This window comes from Dipodomys spectabilis, unplaced genomic scaffold, assembly GCF_019054845.1.
Source record: "Dipodomys spectabilis isolate Male_0828 unplaced genomic scaffold, ASM1905484v1 ptg000048l, whole genome shotgun sequence".
Lineage (NCBI taxonomy): Eukaryota > Metazoa > Chordata > Mammalia > Rodentia > Heteromyidae > Dipodomys > Dipodomys spectabilis.
The window spans coordinates 804,434-827,310 of NW_024870725.1; the positions used below are offsets into that span (position 1 = coordinate 804,434).

At 38.3% G+C, this 22,877-nt stretch overlaps 1 protein-coding gene across 1 annotated transcript; it reads right to left on the reverse strand.

Moving 5' to 3' along the window:
* Nucleotides 1-7,658: 7,658 nt before the first annotated feature.
* LOC122107194 (endogenous retrovirus group K member 25 Env polyprotein-like) lies at nt 7,659-13,444 on the reverse strand. Its single transcript, XM_042678784.1, has 2 exons — nt 11,573-13,444; nt 7,659-7,943 (listed from the first exon to the last, which is right to left on the reverse strand). The coding sequence occupies exons 1-2, from the start codon at nt 13,442-13,444 to the stop codon at nt 7,659-7,661; spliced, it is 2,157 nt and encodes a 718-aa protein (XP_042534718.1).
* Nucleotides 13,445-22,877: the final 9,433 nt, after the last annotated feature.

Below are 22,877 nucleotides of genomic sequence, written 5' to 3' on the forward strand. Positions count from 1 at the left end.
CCATACATGATTTGAATGTCTGAAAGAGAAGAAAGAATATAATAAGTAAATGAATTACACATTAATAGAATTTTAAAATACTGAAGATATAAGGAGCTTGGAGAATAGAAGTAGAATAAATAATTCCCTAACAAATAAAATCATTGATAGAAATAAATGCAAACTGCTGATTCACAAATAGAATATGGGAAAGACAAAAATAAAAATCAATTAAATACATAAATATCTTAATTATTTCTTTCTTCATAAACTAATCTTAAGAAGTGTGAACTTCATAGCCTTTCAAGTTGCTTTAGCACCATCCAATTCTCCAGATATGGCAACTGCCAAATGAAACAACGCATGTGCTCAAATACCTGAGCCAAATGAGGAGTCAAACACAGTTGAATTTTTCTAAGTGCTCTTTTTCAATAAATAGCCAAGATTTTCCCTCCCTGGATATCTGAAAGAAGAGGAACCAATTGCATCTGTTTGCATTTAATCTGAATCAGAAGTCACGTAATGCCAATCAGCAACTGTTAAGTTGGTTTCTCTGTTGACCAAAAACCTTGGCACTTTCTTTTATGTCATTTTGCTCCCAATCTGGACATCATTTCTGCTACTTAATTTCAAACATTTTATTATATATATAATATGTATATATGTATATATATACATATAGAGAGAGACAGTATATATGTGGAAGAATAAAAGATATTTTGACCAGCAGAATAAAACTGGGAAAACAGATTACACTTACAATGCTCTATTTTTCACGAGGGCAAAAAATTGGAATTTTCACCACAGAGGAAATATGAATAGCTAGTAATCACATAAAATCTGCTCTCCCCCCAAAAAAACAAAACAAAACAAAATGCTGAAGCATGTATTCAGATTGACCCATTGTAACCATGAGATGTACAAGCCACTATGTTGAAAATGAACTTTACAATTTCTTTGGGGGGAGAGGGAGGAGTTGGGGAGGTGGAGAGGAAAGGAATGGGAGGGGAATAACAAAGGAGAAGGTAACAATGCTTGAAAGGAAATGTACTCATTACCCTATTCATGTAATTTTAACCCCTCTGTACAGTGTTTTTACAACAAAATATATATGAGAAAAAAAGTTAAAATATTATTTCAAGAATTCTGGGTTTGAGGATACTAGATTTGTGAAAATCAAACTAGTACTAGTCTGTTGTCACTCTTGTTTTCAAGCACAACACAGAAAGTTTGCTACATATCTATACATCTATACATCATACATCTCATTGTTACAATGGGTCAGCACTTTGTTAAATCCCTTCTCCTCTCCAAATTATAAAAATGTATATACAAGATACAGGACACCCGAATCAAATACAGTGAAAAAACCATAGGGGAAGAACATAAAAAGCAAACAAGAAATTCACATAGTACATTATAAGTACGTTGAAAACATAGCAAGAAAGAAAAAAAACCACTTGTGTTCCTAACGGGGTTCATTTCTTTTAACGTCATCTTATACGGTCATATGTACACAGCTTTTGACGTTTTCTGCTTGTCCTAGACATGTACTAGTTATTGCAAATAAGGGAATCCATAGGACCTATGTTTCTGTGGGCCTGGTTTACTTCACTTAATATATTTCCTTCCAAGTCTTTCCATTTCCTACCAAAGGGGCAATGTCATTCTTCTGATGGAGGGTTAGAATTCCTATATATGTATACATATCTCACATTTTCTTGATCCATTCATCTACTGAGAGGCATCTGGGTTGGTTCAATCTCCTAGTTATGGTGAATAACTTGTTTGTGATAGTTTGGCTATATGCCCAAAAGTGAGATTGCTGGATCATAGGGGATCTCTATGTGTAGTCTTTTGAGGAACCTCCATACTGCTTTCCAAAGTGGCTAAACAAGTTTACACTCCTACCAACAAGTCAGTAGGGTTCCCTTTTGGCCACATCCCATCCAGCATCTGTTGTTAATAGATTTCTTGATTATAACCATTCTAACTGGAGTGATGTGGAATCTCAATGTGGTTGTGATTTGCGTTTCTTTTATGGCTAGAGAAGTTGAGCATTTTTTTCATGTGTCTATTGGCCTGTTTTTTTGTTTGTTTGTTTGTTTGTTTTTTTGTAGGTCGTGGGGCCTGAACTCTGGGCCTGGGCACTGTCCCTGAGCACTTCAGCTCAAGGGTAGTACAGCCACAGCGCTAATTCTGGCTTTTTCTGTTATGTGGTGCTCAGGAATTGAACCCAAGGCCTCATGAATGCAAGGCAAGCACTCTACCACTGAGCCACCCTCCCAGCCCTTTTTAAACAATTTAATACAAGAAATTTTGTAGTTTCTATGCTCTGTCCCCATTAGGTATAGTATACAATTCAATTTAATTGGTTATGTGATAAAATTTATAAGTATCCCAATCCTATAGAGATTTTTAAGAAGTAATGTTTCAAAATTTGAATTACTATATTTGTAATACTTGGCAACATAGTGAGAATTACTATATACACTATATGACTACATCATTAAATTTTGTAGAAAGTAAGGAAAATATACTTTCACTAGTTTCATTGAATTGCCAACTTTGCTGCAAAATTGATGTGTATTTGTGAAATTATCAAATTGTATAAAAATGAACTGCTTATTCTCAATTTTACATGGTTACCCTGATCATTTAATGATATATATTTTTAGCCCTTGACTACCTACACAATATGAGTGAGCATTGAAAATATCATTTATATAATTCAAATAACTAAAATTCTAAAATTACTTGACTTGTTACATTCTGAAGAAATAAAATGTTTATCTTGCTTTTCTAGATTACTGTTCTATGTTGCTTTTAGTAGACATATACTTTTGAATTTCAGCCTTCTGAGCATCTAGGATTACATAAGATTTACTAAACTTGTCTCTGGCTGTCTTTGTATTCAGAATTGGAAATACAACTCTATGTACAAATAACTCTTGGGAAAATCACCAGACTTAAATGGTTTCAGTGGAAAAAATGTCTTTTTATAAGTTAAGAATTTTATTGTGTTCAATGTAGACTAAAAAATGAGCTATGTAACTTGAGGTTATGGATAGGAGGAGAAAAAGAGATGGCTATCAAAGGGAAGGATGATCTAGTCCAAATATCATTGTACTCAGAATCTACAGGAAATTATAAACCTTTTTTACAACTACTTAATAATTGTAATACAAATAAAATAATTCTACATACAGACTCTAAATACCAGCATAATACAGACATTATTTAATTTCTAATTATAGCAAAATAATTTTTTCCATAATGAACATATAAAGTTTATATATGTATGTTTTATATATACATATGTATACACAATGTATACACACATTTTCTTGATCTATTTCTAAGTTGTAGTACATCTGGGCTCTTTCTACAACTTAACTATATAAATAATGTTGTAATAAAGAGGATTGTCAGATCCTCTCATTGAATCTTGACTTACATCTTTGGGATAAATGTTCAACAGTATCATTGCTGTATCATAAGATAATGCTATTTTTAGTTCATTTGAAGAATTTTTATGCTAATTTCTGTAATGATTACACTAACTTTCATTTTGTACAACAGTATGTTAGAGTTCCGTGTTTTCCTCATTCTTGTCAGTATTTGATGCTATTCATATTCTTGATGATGACAGAGTGTTTTTCTAGTATCTTCTGTAGGGCTGATTTAGTAGTAATATATTGGGTTTATTTTGTTTATCCTAAAATATTTTTATTAGGTCTTCATTTATGGATGTTATGCTAGAAATAAAAACGTCAAAAGAGATTGATAGTTTGTTCAAATAAATGTTGAGATTAATGGGAAGATTAAATTTCTTATGGGAAAATATGTAAACATAATGAAACTACAACTACATGAAATAGAATGGTAATCTTAATTATTAAATCAGTAAAATGGAATTTCTTTGAATTTGAGATGAGTTTGAAGGTAACGGATTTCTATAAGTATGAAGCCAAATATCTACTCTTTAAAACGTAATTAAAGCATTTTATAATTCTCTTGATATTTTAGTGTTCAAAGAATGAAAAGAAATAATTTTATGTAAGTGGGGTGCAGATGGCTCATGCCTGTAACACAAGCTACTTCCATGGAAGTAATGCTGCGGCTCGAGTGCAAGTCTTGAGAACAAAGAAACTTGGAGACAGTATCCACGCCCTGATTTCAAGACCCAGAAATGAAAAAAAAGAAGTTTCATGAGGGACTGGAAATGTGGCTCAGTGGTAGAGTGTTTGTCTTACATGCATGAAGCCCTGGGTTCCATTCCTCAGTAGCACACACAACAAAAAAGCTGGAAGTGGTGCTATGGCTCAAGTGGTAGAGTGCTAGCCTTGAGCAAAAGAAGCTCAGGGAAAGTGCCCAGGCCCTGAGTTCAAGCTGCTTGACCCCCCGCCACACACACATACACACACACACACACACACACACACACACACAAAATATTACAATGCCTGGTGCTGGTGGCTCACGCCTGTAATCCTAGAAACTCAGGAGACTGAGATCTGAGAATCACGGTTCAAAGCCAGCCTGGGTAAGAAAGGCCGTGAAACTCCTATCTCCAGTAAACCACCAGATAACCAATATTGTGGCTTAAGTGGTAGAGCACTAGCCTTGAGCTGACGAGCTGAGAGACAGTGCTCAGGCCCAGAGTTCAAGCCCCATGATGACAAAAAAATACTTTCATGTAAATTTTGGTCATTAGTATGTATTTCCTGAAGAATAGTAGTAATAGTCACTAACACTGTGCTTATTAAATTTCTAGTACTTTATTCATTTGTTTCCCATAAGAAAACTAAGAGATAGATCTTAAAATAATTGCCGATTTTATAAATGAAGAAATTCAGACATATATATATATATATATATATATATATATATATATATATATATATATATATATTTTTTTTTTTTGCCTAAAACACAGCTAGATTTTGACAGGGACTGAAAAATCTCTCTGCTCATAATCTTACATTATGCTATCAGTCCCCTTTAGGTACAACTATAATAATATTTCTGTTTAATACACTTTAAGTTCACATTTATTAATTGTTCATAAAGTGTTCTTTGTGATATTACATATTATTTACTTTGATCAAATTCACACTTTTTCAAAACGTTTCAATGGAATTTTTCTGCTAAGAAATAATGAATCCTTCCTATTACTTTTGGTTCCTCTCTCAAAAGAGTCCCCCCTGCACATTCACATCATTGTGAATGATGAAGATATACCTAGATGAAGAAAAATATGATGTTTGTCTTCCTGAAATTGGCTTATCTCACTTACTTTCGATGAATCTTCTTCAGTGTAGTTAGAAACATTCATGGAAAATATATTTTGGAAACATAAGTCTGTTGTGTTGACACAAGTCATTTTTATTGCATAGTGTGCCAGTATTTCATATTTTCTATTCACAATTGTAACATTATCATATTATGATGTGTCAGACAAGAAAAACTTTGAAAATATTAAGTCAAATGAAATAAGTCACAGGAAGACAGATTCTACAGGATCACATATGAAATTTCAAAAATAGTAAAACTCATAAAATAAGAGTGGAGTGTACTTGCCAAGGGCTTGAAGGAAGTGGAACGTGGGGAGCTACTAATTAATAAGCATATAGTTCCTACAATGGAAGTTGAATAGGCAGTAGGGATTTGAAGTACTACACTATCATACCTCTAATCGACTGTAATATGGTACACACTTCCAGAATTAAGATGGTAGATTTTGTGTTGTGTTTTTACCAATATAATATAGTGCAGTACAATGCAATTCAATGCAATGAAATATTATGAAAGGAATCAATTGAAGAGAGTTACAGTATGCAGTAGTTTGGGAAAAACGGGATTCCAGAATTGTTGAAATAATACAGATTCTTTGCTAAGGTAGATCAGTGAAATTTAATATATGATGCAATAAAGAAGTTACTCTTATGTATTTTAAACTTTTATATAATGACTGAAATGTTCCAATAATTCTCATCACTGTCATGAAAATATGAAAAAATATTCAATTTCCAATATTTTATCATGCACATTTAAAAATAAAATATAGCCTATGGAAACAAAAATAAAAATGGAAAAATCCTCAGGGGAATACTTTATGTATTTTAAAAATACTATATGTATTTCATTCTTGAATAAGTTAAGCTTATTTATTTGATTATGCTCAATTCTTGAACTACCATGTAGCTTAAGTAAAACCAGTTTTTCAATAATTAATGCATTAGGGATACTATATTTAGCAGGTAAAATGAATCTCCAACACAAAATAAAAGCAGATGCTTATATGAATCAATCTTTTTTGGAGCTGGTTGGAACTAGTAAAATATTCCATTCTTTTCATCTCTTCTGTATTCAAATATTTAAATCATTTTGTCTTTTTATTGCTTCCTCTTATTCTGCATAAAAGTTATATATGCACAAACATACAACCTCAACCTCACAATTTTTCCATTTCTTCTTTCGGTGAATTGCTAACAATTTTATTACAGGTTTTCAGTGTAGTCTTTGAAAAAAGTCAAGTGGAGGAAGTGATGACGAGATCTTCTAATTTTTTGAATCAGTAAGTTCTGATTGTATCCAACGGTCAACAGTTATGCTGCTATCTGTTGAATATGTCTAAATAAATATTAAGATATAACTCTTACCTTCATAACTATTGTGATTTGAGAAATTCCCATAGACACAGTAAACAAAATATTTGTTTAACACTAAAATTTATGAAGATCCTCGGTTTTATTGTACAATTTTATCTGATCTGTTGACTAGCTCTAAAAATTCTCAAATTAAATTCCTACTTACATAGCTATTACATTTATATCCTCCCTGAGAGGAATCGCAGCCAGAGATGGGTAAGAGGGGGTGTCAGTCTGACCAGCCTAAGACAGGGCCTTCAGCTTCGCTCTGAAGAAGTTCCCAATGACGGGTAAGGCAAAGGAGGTGATCCACCAAACCTAAGACAGGCAGGTTCACTTCTTTAGACAAAGACAGGGGGAGATGATGTTGGGAGCCATTGGGAGCTGACAGTAAAGCTCAAAGATCAACTTGACCCCTGTGCTAGCTTAAAGGCACGTACAAGGAACTGGCTCACACCAGGTGCCCAGGAATTAATTGAACTGCTTCAGACATTTCTAACTGTGGTGGGACTGATATTTATTACTGTGCTAGGTGGGGATGTGAGGTAACTGGGGACAGACTCTTAAATCATGCACAAGGGCCCTCCCTATCCTTGTTTGGCAAATTTCAACCCCCAGACTTGCCTCGAATCCCCTGCATAGAAAATGCTATCCTTACCAATGTAATCCTGTTAAAACAAGCTTTGCAGTAGAGGGAAAAGGATAACTAACTGGGAGGTGGGTCTGCCATTAAAACAAAAAAAAAAAGGGGGAATCTGCAGAGCACATGGGCAGCAAAGATGGCGCTGGGAGAGAGTAGAGTGGGCAGAGCCCAATTCACCTTATGATCAGTGCCTAACCAGCCCATGAAGGCTTAGGTGCATGATAGGGTGTGACCTTGACAGTGATTGGTTCCTCTTCCTCCCTTGCCATGCCACCTGCCCTTTTTGGCTTTAAAAAGGGCTGCTCTCTGTTAATAAATGAGTTTTCTACCTGCTGGATTTGGTTCCCCAGGGAGGGGGGGGGGAGCGCCACACTTACATTTCCTCAGACACTGTCCATCTTTCGTGGGTCGGACGAAGACCCAACAAGGGAACATAAAAGCCTCTCAAGTGCTGGTTGCCCTTGGGGACGGTTAGTTGTTATCTTTTTCCTGGCTGGGATCCAAATGGGGGCTGTCTCCTTTATGGGAAAAACAAATCCATATCCGCTGCCCATGGTAACTAGGGGGTCAGGTCCTTTCCATTGTTGTGTCGGGTCCTTCCACCTGATTTTCACTTGAGGCTTAAGGTTTAGCTGTCCCCAGTGCTCCTGAAATCTGGATTCAGTTGCCTTTTTTGAAAAATTTAACATGTTAATGATAAACAAAGCTATCTGTAACTGTATATGGGGGTTAACTCCACCTTTTACTTTTAATAATTGCTCCTTAAGACATGGGTGATTTCTTTCTATAATTGCTTGGCCTTGGGGATTATAGGGAATTCTTGTAGTATGATTAGCATGTCATCTATCAAAAAAAACTGACATTGCTTTACTAACAAAACAGGGTCCATTCTCAGTTTTAACTTGTGCTGGTAGACCCAAGGTAGCAAAGCATTGAAGAAAATGTGCTTGTGAATGTTTAGTTCTTTCTCCTGTATGTGCTGTGGCCCAACATGCCCCTGAGTAGGTATCTATAGAGACAAAAATATATTTAAGCTTACCAAAGGCTGGGAAATGAGTAGCATCAGCTTGTCAGAGGATGTTGGGTTTGAGACCTCTGGGATTTACCCCTGATGGTTGTAACGGGGGTACTTTTAAGAAGGGCTGGCATGTTTTACAGGTATATACTATCCTTTAGAGGTACTTTACAAGAATCTGAAGAAAACTATGTTGAAGACCTCTCCAAATAATGTGGGTTAAATCATGTAAATGGGTGGCCTCTTGTAACATTAATGCTTGTGGGCCAGTAGCCAATTGGTTCGCCCTATTATTGCCCATGGATAAAAACCCAGGAAGTTTTGAATGCCCTCTCAAATGTTGAATATAAATAGGGGCTCCCCGTCTTTCTAATAGGCCCATAAGGGTAACTATAAGGGGGAAATTGGGTTTCCATCCAGCTTAATATGTGCCTGGGGAATATGAGGGAACAAGTTAATCATATATAGGCTATCAGAATACAAATTAAAGGGTTTTTTAATGTCCTGAAGGGCCATAATTATGGTGAGCATTTCTTCATATTGTGCTGACCCTTGATAAGGTTGAAATCTTTGTAATAACTTCTTGGGGCATCTTGTCTTTTAGTAGGGCAAATAATAGCACAAGATTATCTTTAGGGACAAGAACCCATGACAACAGCCAATTGATTTCCCCTAAAAGACTAAGAAGTTGGGTTAGGGTCAGAGAGGCTGGAATACCCAGCAAAGGCTTAAGGGGGCTGGCCTGAGTCAAGGTAAGGTGGGATCCGAGCACCTTAAAAGAAGTTACCTTTTGAATTTTATTGAAGGCTATGGTAAAACCCTCCATTTTTAAAATGGCGAGAACCTGGGCCAGAAGGCCTGGGTCTTGGTGTCCCAAGATTATATCATCCATGTAGGCATAGGCAAGGGAGATATCTAAACACAGCACAGGTCCTAAAATTGTGGCCAACTATTGTTGGCAAAAGGCTGGGCTATTGGCCATTCCCTGTGGCAGCACCGTCCATTCAAACTTCTGATCAGGCAGAAAAAAATTAAGAGAAAGGATGGAAAAGGCAAACTTCTCGCAGTCATCCAGATGCAGTGGAATAGAGAAAAAACAATCTTTAATATCAATCACAACCAAGGTATATTCTGAAGGTATAGTGGGAGTCCAGGGCTTAACTCTTAGGAGCATTCCTACCAGTTCCATCCTTTCATTTACGTTACGAAGATCTTGGAGCATGCACCAGACCCTGGATGCTCTTTGGATAACAAATTCGGGTGTGTTCCAAGGACTCATAGAAGGGCGTATGTGCCCAAGGTTTATCTGTTCCACCACCAAAAGGTGGAGGGCTACAAATTTAGGTTTGGTCGATGGCCAGTGTTCTACCCCAATAGGACTTCTTGGTTTCCACCTAATGGGATGTACTCGGGAGGAGGCGGGGGCAATGGCCTTTAGGATTGGGGGTGCACCCGAGTAGGTCCCTTATGTTCTTCTAATTATGAAAGTTTAAAAAATCCTTTTCCTTAACTCCCTCTAGATCCCATTTAAGCATTTGTGCTTCTTTTCCATCCAGAATATCGTCATAGAATGCTCAATGGTTCATAGTGACCACAGCATCCGTTTGTCCAGCATGTCTTGCCTTAGTAAATTGGCAGTGAGGTTTTGTTTTTTTTTTTTGCCACTAAAGGGTATATCATTACCTGCTCTCCATCTGGGCTAGTCCATTTCATAAAGGCTACCATCATAAAGGCAACTGGGGATTGCTCCCTACCCCCAATATTGGGGGCCTGGGTGCAAGCTTCCAGTCCGAGAGCACTTCCTCCTCCCTGAGTATGGTTTGATCTGCCTCTGTGTCAATTAGGCAGTGAAACCGCTTACCGCCTATGAAAATACTCATTTTAGGGCAGGGTCCTGCTACCAGGGGCACAATCCAATGGGCCTGGGTCGTCCTGCCTTGAGGCTGCCTGGGGCCTTACAGCAGAGGGGGTTCCTCCTTGAGTTAACCGGGATGGAGGATACCCCTCCCCTAGTTTAAAGGCTTTCCATCTAAATCAAATTTGGTTCGATGCCTCGGACCGGGTTCTGTCGGGACGACGGAGGATACCTAGGGGAGGAACCTGGAATAGGATGGGGAGATGGCAAACAGACAACTCACACACATTAGGAGTGGATGCTGAGTGCGATTTAATGCAGAGGATAACAAACTTTTATAACAGAAGTCTTCATAAGAAAGGGCAAAAGGTTACATAATCTTGCTGCAGGGCTTCATTCTTGGGCGGTCACCAGCTGGTCGCCTGAAAGGGCAAAAGGTTACACAACCTTGCTGCAGGGCTTCATTCTTGGGTGGTCACCAGCTGGTCACCTGATAGGCACTTGTTTCCGGCTTATCTCTAAGAAATATAATGGGTTTCGATGTTTTGTCATCAACTAACCATTACCTTATTTCTATAGAGGGCTTAACTGTCCCATAAGATCTTTCCTGTTCTTTCTTCAATAGTAAGGTCACCGAGGCCTAGATCTAGCAAGTCTCTTAGTAAATGAGAGTACCAGGAAGTTCTTTCTCCTAAGTAGTTATCTCAGCAATTGCCATACATTCCTTCTGTTCTAGCCGCGCCTACAGCTTCTTGTAAATTTCTTACAATTCCTTCTGCTGGAGTGACTTTGTGAAACCCCCAATACTTTTATATTTGCTTATAACTTGTCTACTAGCCTTCATAAGAGGGGTTGCAGGGTAGCACTTAACTCTGGTGAGTTAGTCATATTTTTGAGACATTCATCAGATATTGGAGTCGTCAACACTCTTAAGAAAGAGCTTTGAATAAGGGAACATTGACAATGAGTAAGCACAATGAGCAGCAGAAACAGTAAAAGATTAATAGGCACTCTTATACAGTGAGGAAAAGAAAGGCAGAAACACATCTTTCCCAGGGGCTTGCCAGCCTTTTTCCAGGAGTAGGCCTCTTAGAAGCCTTATTCTCCAAGGTAGACTTCGGTGAAGTCCCAAAACTTGGAGATAGGTTTCTGTAAAGCCCCATTCTCTGAGGTAGACTTCGGTGAAGTCCCAGAACTCAGAGATAGGTCTCTGAAGCCCCTATCTTGGTCTGATAAATGGTTTCCCATGCTAAGCAGACTCCACTGGAGTCGGCGTGGCATTTGCCCCTTTTTTATTTTTTATTTTTTAGATGTGCCAGAGAAATTTCTTCCTGTATAGAGGAGATGGAGCGGAAGACTAGTTTGAAGAGGACTGGAAAGACAACAAGAATGCATATAACAATTAGTGTTATGACTCCAAATGTAACCAAGTAGTGCCACCAATCTAAAGGATTAAGACTTTTTAATCCTTTCTGTAAGTCTTCTGCTAAAGAATTTATCTCTGCGGTTTCCAAATGAGCTTGACTAAGGGCTGAGATGTCTTCCTGTAGCTGTCCTATATCATGAGTTAAGCTATTGTCCTTCCAGATTCCTTGTAAATGCACTTTGGTAGCTTTCCAATCTAAGCTCTCATTATAAGGCAATGGGGTGACACAAACATATTTAAATGACTGATGACATCTAGTTGTCAGCTGGGTTTTAAGATTATTAACTACAGTCCCTAACTTTAAGACTACTTCCTCCAAAGCCTCTAGCTTGCTGTCTAATCTTTGATCAATGATTTGCTGCTCTGTTAATGCTAGAGAAACATTCTTATTTAACTCATTAACAAAATGTGCCGAATGCACTTGTTGTATTAGCGCAGTGGTGGATACAGCAAGCGAGGTTACTAATGCTATAAGGGAAGCAATTCCAAAGATCAATGTTGCAACAAATCTTTTTGGTCTTATTAGTTCATACAGAACACGAAGTGTTTGCAAAGCAGAATGATCAAACCAAGGATCATTATGCAAGTTCACAGGAAGCATTACATATTCAGGTCTTTTTACAATAATTACTACTGAAAATTCTTTATCTAGGGAAGCATCAATACAGTTGGTCAACCGACAAGAGTAACATTGAATTAAAAAGGAATTTCCTACATGTGTAATATTAATTTTTTTATCACTTCCAATTAAAGCTGCATATGGATAAGACAAACAAGCTCTTAATGCAATTGACTCCGGCAGGTTAGCTTTGGGCTTTTTTAGCAAAACCATATTTGCAGCTGCAGCAAATCTAAACAAATTTTTATGGGTAACCATGGTTCCATAATGACTAGATTTAGCAACCCACATTGGGGTGACAAACCCAGGCGTGAACCAACGCCTTACCGGTTCCGGGCCAACTGGAGCTTTATAGCTTGTGAATTTCACTTTCTCATTTTCTTTCAAATATTTTTTATAGTCATAAGTTAGGTTGGCAATGGAAAAATCAAATACCAAATCTGTAGTACCCCTAGGCCAATGTACAGAGGCCGAATGTGGAACTCCACAATCCAACCATGTTGGAAGTTCTTTTTCTGTTTTGCTGTCCCAAAATTGATCTTTATCCCGGTAAGTTGTTAAACAATTTGGAAAAGGCATGCTAACATTGTTATCTTTGTCAGAGGTCTCATTGTAATTAAAATACCCAAGTGTTTGAAAACTCAGCTCCCACATCACCCTCTTACTGCTAGAAGCAGTGTTAGTCTTATCAGGTGCATCAGCATAAAGGGTCCTGTAGTTAACAGGCAAGCATGCAAAGGGACCACGGCCTTTTAAAGCCAAGCATATAGGGGTGACATCAGATCTTCCCTCATAATCTAGATATGTGGAGATCATAGGCTTTTCCGACCCCACTGGAATGCCCCCTAGTATAGAGGTATCATTCATTAGTACTTTTATGTTAGATGGGTGAGTCCAACCCACGGGATGAAGCAAAGGTGGATCAGGAACATACGCCCAATACATTGTACAAAAAACGTACTTCACCTGTAAAGAAACAAGAGCAAGCATGGCTAAAAACATGTTTTCCGGATTGGGTTGATTTCCGGTGATCTCAACAGTGTGTCGAGCTTCCTCGCACAACTTCTTGATCTGTTCCCACGTAGGTGGTGCAGCGGTTTTTGTTGAATCAGCCTGCGGTGGTGATAGAGAGAAAGTCTTCATCTTCTGCACCAGTTTTCTCTCCCGATGTATTTTCACTTTCTTCCTGACTCTTTTTTGGGCCCGAGAAAGGCCTGATGAGTCTGTCTGGGACCCAAATGGGGGATTCTGCATCCTGTGGGAAGACACAAGCATAGCCTCTCCTTGATGTTAACAGGACCTCTGGCCCACGCCAGGTTCCAGTGAGCAGATCCTTCCATTTTACTAAAGGAAAAGTTGTAGTTTTTTCCATGCCCCAATGTCTCATCATCGGGGTTATTCCTTGCTCATCAGCATTGAAATGATTAAGGACCAGCAAAGCATGGTTAAGAGTGTAATGGGGGGAGTATTGCTTCCCTCCTCCCCGTCTAATTCTTGTCAATTGATTTTTTATAGTCTGATGAGCCCGTTCTATGATTGCTTGGCCTTGTGGATTATATGGAATCCCTGTTTTGTGCACGATTTTCCATTGTGCACAGAATTTAGCAAAAGCTTTGGAGGTGTATGCTGGTCCATTGTCTGTTTTTATTTCCTTAGGAATTCCTAGGTCCACAAAAGCTTTAATCAGATGTTGAATAACATCTTTCACAGCCTCTCCAGAATGGGCTGTAGCAACCATGGCATGAGAATAAGTATCTATAGTAACATGGACAAAGGCAAGTTTCCCAAATTCTGTTACATGGGTAACATCCATTTGCCACAGCACTCTAGGCTTTAAGCCTCGAGGATTGACTCCCATTTTTTGTGGATGAAAAACTTCTGGGCATGCCTCACATTCCCTGATAATTTGTCTTGCCTGTTCTCGGGACACTTGAAACATCTTTCTTAAGGCATTAGCATTTTGATGATGTAGTCTATGACTTTCCTGAGCTTCTTCTAAGGCTGACATTACATGACTTTCCTTAGTTAATAAGTCTGCAAACTTGTTCCCTTGAGACAAAGGTCCAGGGAGATTGCTATGCCCCCTGATGTGTCCCACAAATACCTTTGCCATTCTTTGTTGTAATAGCTATTGTAATTGTACTAAGTATTCTTTAACTTTAGATTGACCAGTAACTAGGGCTGTTTCAATGGCAGGAAACAAAGACACCACATAGCGGGAATCTGTGTAAAGGTTAAATTCCTCTGAATAATTTTGAAAGGCTAGCAGAACTGCAATAAGTTCTGCCTGTTGTGCAGATACAGTTGGATCATAAGATATTAATGGTGGTCTTGTACTGCAATAAACCACAGACTTTCCACTAGAAGACCCATCTGTAAAAATAGTTAGTGCCCCGCCCAAAGGCTCTGTAACTACAACTTTTGGAAATCGACAATCATTTTTCAAATGGTGTCCCTTCCTGCACCTGGGGCAAGGTGTAGGGGGCAGTTTGGACCCCCTTCCCGGGCTGGTTGGTGGGTTATTGTTGTGAACAGCCCCTCTTAAAGTGCCCCTCCTGCCTGCATTTAAAACAAGTCCTTCTCCCCAGTGGTCTTGGGGTTTCTTGGCCCTGGGCTGCCAGTGCCTGGGTAATAGCCTCAGTCATTGCAGATGTCTGAGCCTGTTAAGCTAAGGCTAGTGATTGGGACTGGTGCTATTGTGTTCCCACATCATGTGAGGTCACCACTCTCTGCTCAGGGAAATCTCTCTCAATCCTGAGTAGGTCATGCAGTGGTCTGCATTCATACCTTCCCAAACCAGTAGCTTACAAACTGATCCCGGAGGTCCACTTCCGGCAACTTGCGGTGAACATTCTGTTGGACTCGGTCTATAAAATCAGGTAAAGGCTCACCCAGTTTTTGTCTCACTCCTGCTATGGGGGACTCAGTGGGCCCTTCATCCAGTTTGTACCATGCAACAAGTCCTGCCTGCCTCACCTGGTCACAGTATGGGCCAGGTATTGTGGCCTGTTGGACGCCAGTGGAGTACCCTTCCCCTGTCCCTGTTAACATGGCTTAAGTAATAGGTATGGCGGGTTGATACCTATTACTATAACCTATGCCGTTATTCTCCACCCGCATTCTGCATTCCTCCTTAAAGAAGGCACACAATTTAATAAACTGAGAACTGGTGAGGATGGCTTTGTCCACATCCATCCAGTCCTTAGGGACACACAGGTGATAAGCAATGTCCTGTAATAAGGTCTGGGCCAAAGGAGAGTTTAGGCCATCCTCTGCCACCGTCTTGTGGAGCTCTTTATGGATATCATTCCAAGGGTCTGTTACCTCCTGGTGCCAGATTCACTGGATACGCTTGGGGAAGCAAATCCTGTGGCTCAGAGTCTGGGCTCCTGGGTAGCCCTTCCTTTAAAGGGTAGGCCTCCGCGTAGGTGACTTCCCTGTCCCTCAGCTCCTCCGTGGAAGGTTGGTAGGGGTGCAGGTCTCGCAGGCCCCTCTGTAGGGCCATGAAGGGTGCCATATCTCCGCCCCAATCAGGGGAATAAGGTGGGGGCCTTGGACTGTCAGGGGCATCCGAGTCAGATGGGTTAACCTTCACCCTCGTTTTGACTTCCACTGTGCATGCTTCTGTCTGATCAGTGCCTTCTCAGTGGAATTTGACCCATTCCTTTTCCTTATCACTTCTCAAGTCCTCTTTTACTCCCTCTAGGCCTAATGTTGCCCCTTCCTCCTCCTTCTGTGATATAGCATTACCCATACTATGGGTTTCACTTACCCTGAGAGACCGCTTAGCCTTGGCTTGTATATTTTTCTTTCGTAACCTACGTTGGGTGCCAGATGTTGGGTCTTTTTCTGTCTTGCGGAAGATGGACAGTGTCCAAGGAAAGGTAAGTGCTCCCCTTGCCCATTCCCCAGCATCCCTTAGCCCCAGAGAAAATCAGACGCAGCAGCAGGGAGACAAGTCAAGCAGGAACTCTTTTTTTTTTTTTTTACCACACAGCAAGCACTTTTTTTTATAATTTTAATTTTAATTTTTTGTGAACACACTGTACAGAGATGTTACAATTACATGGGCAGGTTAATGGGTACATTTCTTATCAAGCATTGCAGCCTCCTCCTTTGTTTACCCTTCACATCCCTTCCCAGCCTCCCCCCCAATCCCCCACCTCCCCCCCCACCAACATTGTAAAGCTCATTTTCGACATGATAACTTGTACTTCTCATTGTTGCAACAGGTCCACCTGTATCCTTAAATGACTTGTTTTTCCCCATCTCTTCTACAAGTTATACTGACATCAAATATAGTGAAAGCAGGGGTTATACTGTGGGGGAGGGACATACAAAACTACAAAGAGATAATCTTATAAATGTTAGAAACAAATGCATGAAAGGAAAAAAAAACATTAAAATACATATCTAAGGGTTGATTTTCCTAACATCACATTATCTGACCTTTTCCTCTTGACTCATACATATACTACATATTGCAAATAAGGGAAACCATGGGACCTATATTTCTTTGGGCCTGGCTTACTTCACTTAATATAATTTTTTCCAAGTTTTTCCATTTCCTAACAAATGGGGCAATGTCATTCTTTCTGATGAACGCATAGAATTCCATTGTGTATATATACCACATTTTCTTGATCCATTCATCTACTGAGGGGCATCTGGGCTGGTTCCATATCTTAGCTATGGTAAATAATGCTGCAATAAACATAGTTGTGCTGGTAGCTTTAGTGTAGTCTTGTTTGTAAACATTTGGGTAAATGCCCCAAAGTGGGATTGCTGGGTCATAGGGGAGCTCTATGTGAAGTCTTTTGAGGAACCTCCATACTGCTTTCCAAAGTGGTTGAACAAGTTTACATTCCCACCAACAATGAAGTAAGGTTCCCTTCTGTCCACATCCCCTCCAGCATCTGTTGTTGTTAGAGTTCTTGATTTTTGCCATTCTAACTGGAGTGAGGTGGTATCGCAATGTTATTTTGATTTGCATTTCTTTTATGGCAAGGGATGTTGAACAACAAGCACGTTTTAAAGCAAAAAACCATGTGGCATAGAAGGGGAGGAAAAGGAACCAACCAATCACTGTAGAGGTCACCCTATCATGCTCCTAAGCTTTCTATACTTTCCCTTCTGTCTGCTAGCTGTTCACACACTGACATCACTTCCCTGGTTGTGGTACCCAGTCAGATTTAACATAAACAACTCAGGCTCTGCCCACTCAACTCCTTCTCAGCGCCATCTTTGCTGCCCATGAGCCCTACATGGATTCCTTTCAGGGATGCAAAGCTGGTTCAATATATGCAAATCAATTAATATAATTAATCATAGCAAAAAGAGCAAGGATAAGATCTACATAATTATCTCAATAAATGCAGAAAAATGATTTGTAAGTATTCAACACCCCTTTATGATGAAAACACTAGAAAAACTAGGAATCCATTGAACATTCTTCAATCTGTTAAAGGCTGTAATGACAAACCTATAGCCAGCACTACACTTAATGGCAAAAAACTAAAGCCATATCGTCTAAATTCAAGAATGAGACAAGGATGTCCACTCTCTCCACTTCTCTTCAATTTAGTATTAGAATGCCTAGCAACAGCAATAAGAAAAAATGCAAGCATAAAGGGAATCCAAATAGAGAAAGCACAAGTAAAACTCTCCCTAGTTGCAGATGTCATGATTTTGTATTTAAAGCAGCCCATGGACTACTCCCAAGTTACTCCAGCTGATGCAAAACTTTGGCAAGGTAGCAGGGTATAAAATTAACACTCAAAAATCAACGGTTGTTCTGTATGCCAATAATGAGAAGACCGGATCTGAAATAAGGAAAGCAAACCATTTTTTAATAACCCCACAAAAAATAAGATACCTAGGAGTTAACTAAAGAAGTGAAGGGCCTCTATGATGAAAACATAAAACATCCTGAAAAAGTAAATTAATGCAAAACTAAGCAAGTGGAAAAACCTCTCATGCTCCAGTATTGATAGGATTAACATCATGAAAAAGCCACTACTGCCAAAGGCTATCTACAAATTCAATGTGATACCTGTCAATATCCCAACCTCATTCTTTAATGAAATAGGAAAAACAACCCAAAAATTCATATGCAACAATAAAAGACCCTGAATAGCAAAAACAATCCTTAACAGAAACAACAGTGCTCGGGGAATATCAATACCAAACTTTAAGCTCTGCTACAAAGCCATAGTAATTAAAGCATCTTGGTATTGGCACAAGAACAGACCTGAGGACCCATGGAATAGAACTGAAGACCCAGAAATGAACCCACAAACCTAGAGCCTGCTAAGCTTCGATAAGGGAGCTACAAAAATAGAATGGAAGAACGAGAGCCTCTTCAGCAAATGGTCTGGCAAAATTGGTTAAACACCTGTAGAAGACGATAGCTGAATCCTTATATATCACCCTGCACGAGAATCAACTCCAAATGGATCAAAAACCTCAACATCAAAGCAGACACCCTGAATACATTACAGGAAGGATAGTAGACATTCTAGGGCTGCTTGACACAGGTTGAAATTTTCGTTATAAGACCCAGAAGCACAACAAATCAAAGAAAAGTTGAACAAATGGGATTGCATAAAAGTGCAGAACTTCTGGATGGCAAAGGACATACCTAGCAAGATCAATAGAAAGCCCATAGATTTGGAGATCTCCCCTAGCCATACAATAGACAAGGGCCTCATATCTAAAATATACTTAGAACTCAAAAACTTAAATCCCCCAACAACAAATCCTCCAAGAAACAGCTGCCCAATTAAGTGGTCTAAAAACTTAAAGAGAAATGGCTCTGAAGAGGTAGTAAGAATGACCACTAGACACATGAAGAAATCCTCAACTTCTCTATCCATAAAAGTAATTCAAATCAAGACAATGCTGAGATTCTACTTCACCCCAATTAGAATGGCTATAATCAAGAAATCTAGTAACAACATATGCTGGAGGGGATGTGGCCAGAAGGGAACCCTACTGCATTGTTGGTGAGAGTGTAAACTTGTTGAACCACTTTGGAAAGCAGTATGGAGATTCCTCAAAAGACTCGACATAGAGCTCCCCTGTGACCCAGCAATCCCACTTTTGGAATTTACCCAAATGATTGCAAACATGGCTGTATTAAAGCTACCAGCACAGCTATGTTTATTGTAGCATGATTTACCATTGCTAAGATATGGAACCAACCCAGTTGCCCCTCAGTAGATGAATGGATTAAGAAAAAAATATATATATATGCAATAGAATTCCAGGTCTCCATGCTTCCTTGCCTCCATCAGAGAGAATGACACCACCCCATCACCCCATTTATTAGGAAATGGAAATACTTGGAACAAATTATATTAAATGTAGTAAGCCAGGCCAAACGAAACATAGGTCCCATGGTGTCCCTTAGTTGCAATAACTAGTATATGTCTAAGGAAAACAATGGTCAAAAGCTATGTACATATGAACATATAAGATGATGCTAAGGGAAAGGAACCTCATGATAGGAACACAAGAGGTAATATCTTTCTTGCTGGTGTTTTTAATTTATTTGTCATGTACAATGTGATTTTTTTTTTTATTGTGAAAATGCTGTACAGAGGGGTTACAATTGCATGGGCAAGATAATGAGCACATTTCTTATCAATCGTTGTAGCCTCCTCCTTTGTTTACAATGTGATTTTTTGTTTCTTTTGTATGCTCTTCCCCGATGTTTCCACTGTATGTGATTCTGCATCTTGTTTATACATTTTTCTAATCTGGGTAAGGGAAGTGAAATAACAAAATGCTAAAATAAGGATGTAGTTTGATCCATTGTAACAATGAGATGTGCAAGAAAACACTATGTTGAAACTTAACTTTACAACTTCGGGGGCAGGGGGAGGAGTTGTGGAGGTGGGACAGGAAGGGATGCTAGGGGAAAACCAAAGTAGGAAGTAACAATGCTCAATAGGAAACGTACTCATTACTTTACTCATGTAACTCTAACCCTTCTGTACAGTATCTTTACAATAAAAAATAAACTAAAAAAGTGCGTATATTTCTTAATGTAATGCTTCCCAGATATACACCCTTTTCAAAAGCCCTCAATATGACTAGATATACATAGACTACAATCTCTTAAACTGAGAACCAAATTAAAAATTTCTAATTTTAATTATAAATTTTCTCAAGATTTTCTCTTAGTGACATATGCCTGACTAGCAGTAATAGAATAAAATGTCTTTGAAAATGTTGTTAGATTCAGCTACTGAATTCAGACATTAAAATTGTTTCAATTTAATGACAAGGAATAATTCTACTTGACTTAAAACTACACTAGAAATTTTTTTGGCCAAAAAGATAAATGAATCAATAGCTAGAAGCTTAATAGATCAAACTAAATACTTTAAAGTTAACCCACAGAAAACAAATCTGAAAACAAATCTGAATTAGTAATATTATTGGTCAAAATCTCAATTCTCTCAATGTAATTAAGTTTGAAGATGTTTAAAATTAGCAGAAATTACTACTGCATATGTTCTCTTAGTATTATTACTTGAATTCAAGACCTTACACTCTTCTTGGCATTCTTGCTCATGTTTTGCATACTACAATGTGAGTCATATCATCACTCCAGAATTTTGAAAATTAAGTGGGGAAATAATCTCATGAACTTTTCCATTTGGGCAAGCTTTGAACTGAGATTCTCTAAATTCCATCGTTTAAAGTAGTCAGGATTACAAGTATGAGACATTAGCATCCAGTTTCCATAGATTTTTGTTGTTGTTGTTGTTGTTATCTTTACTGAAAAGGTGATGAGCTAGTGGGGGGGTGTATTACAATTACATAAGTAAGGTAATGAGTAATTTATTTTTAAACACTGTTATCCCATTCTTCATTTTCTCTTGCTTACATCTCCCTACTTTCTTCCCGTACAAATTGTAAAATGCATTTGCAACATACTGTCAAGTGAGTATCAATGTGGCATTAGTTCATCCTTTGTCCTGCTGTTTTTGTGATTCCCTTTCCAGAAACAAGGTACAGAAAACTAAGAGGAAAGAAAAAAATAACTACATACAGGGCATAAAAAGAACCTCTCGTTTCCAATTCTTGGGGTTTTTATATCATTATATATGATACTATGCACTTAGCAATTGGATTATTGAGATCCCCTGCTAAGCATGTGCTAGACATAGTCTAATTATTACAAATGAGGGAAAACATGCAAGCTACTTTTCTTTGCTCCTGGCTTACTTCACTTAATATAATTTTTTCTTGGTTGAAACCGAACTATTTTGTTTTGTTGATTCTATTTTGTTTTGCTTATTCTAATTTATTTAACTCTGATTTAATTTTAATTCTTTGTTTCTGTCTACTGGGTTGGGATTTGGCTTGTTGCTCTTTTTCAAGGAGCTTAAGGTGCATCACTAAATTATTGCTTTGATATTTCTCCAGTTTGGGGATATAAGCACTCAGAGCAATAAATGTTCTCTGAGAACTGCCTTATCTGTGTCCCAGAGAAGCTGGTAGTTGTGTGCTCCTTTTGTTAAATACCATGAAATTTTACATTTCCAATCTTACCTCTACAATGACCCACTAGTGATTCAACAATATGTTGTTGAGTTTCCATGCGTTACAGCATTTATGGTGGCTTCTGGTGTTGAGCTCTAATTTTATTCCATTGCGGTATGAGAGAATGCATGGAACAATTTCAATATTTCTGGATTTGCATACATTTGCTTTGTGCCCTAAAATGTGATCTATTTTAGAGAATGATCCATTTGCTCTGAGAAGAATGTATATTCTGCTTTTGCTGGGTGAAATATTCTGTAGATGTCTGTTAAATCTAGTTGATCTAAGCACTTGTTTAGTTCAGAAGATTCTATGTTGAGTTTTCACCATATTGATCTATCCAGAGGCAACAGTGGTGTGTTATAGAAAGAAAGAAAGAAAGAACTATAAACACTACACAAATGAAGAAAAAAAAGTTTTCATTTCTTGGTGTTCATTTTGAAGAGCATCATTTAATATAGTCATAGGCATATAGCTATTGAGCCATTGTGATAATCTAAGAATATTTAGAGCCTACAGAAAACCATGAAGCCTATGTTTCCTTGAATGTAGCTTGCTTCACTTAAGTTTTTCCATGACTTACAAATGGGGCAATATCATTCTTTCTGATGGAAGTATAGAATTTTATTGTGTATATAGACCACATTTTCTTGATGTATTCATCTACAGAGTGACACCTGAGTGACACCTTAGGTATGGTAAATAATGCTGCAAAGAATATGGTTGTGCACGTGGCTTTACTAATGCCTTCTTTGTGATTATTTGGGTAATGTGGGATTACTGGATCTTAGGGGATCTCTACGTTTAGTATTTTGAGGAACCTGCATACTGTTTTAAAGATTGGTTGAATCAGTTTACATTCCTACCAACAGTGTAGTAATATTACCTTTTGACCACACTCCCACCAGCATCTGTTATTTGTTTCTTGACAATGATCATTCTAACTGGGGTGAGGTGGAACCTCAATGTAGTTTTGATTTGCGTTTTTTTTGATGGCCAGAGATGTTGAGCATTTCTTCATGTGTCTATTGGCCATTCTTTTTTATTTTAATGTGTTTTTTATTGTAAAAATACCGTACACAGTGGTTACAGTTACATGAGCAAGGTAATGAGTACATTTCTTATTTAGCAT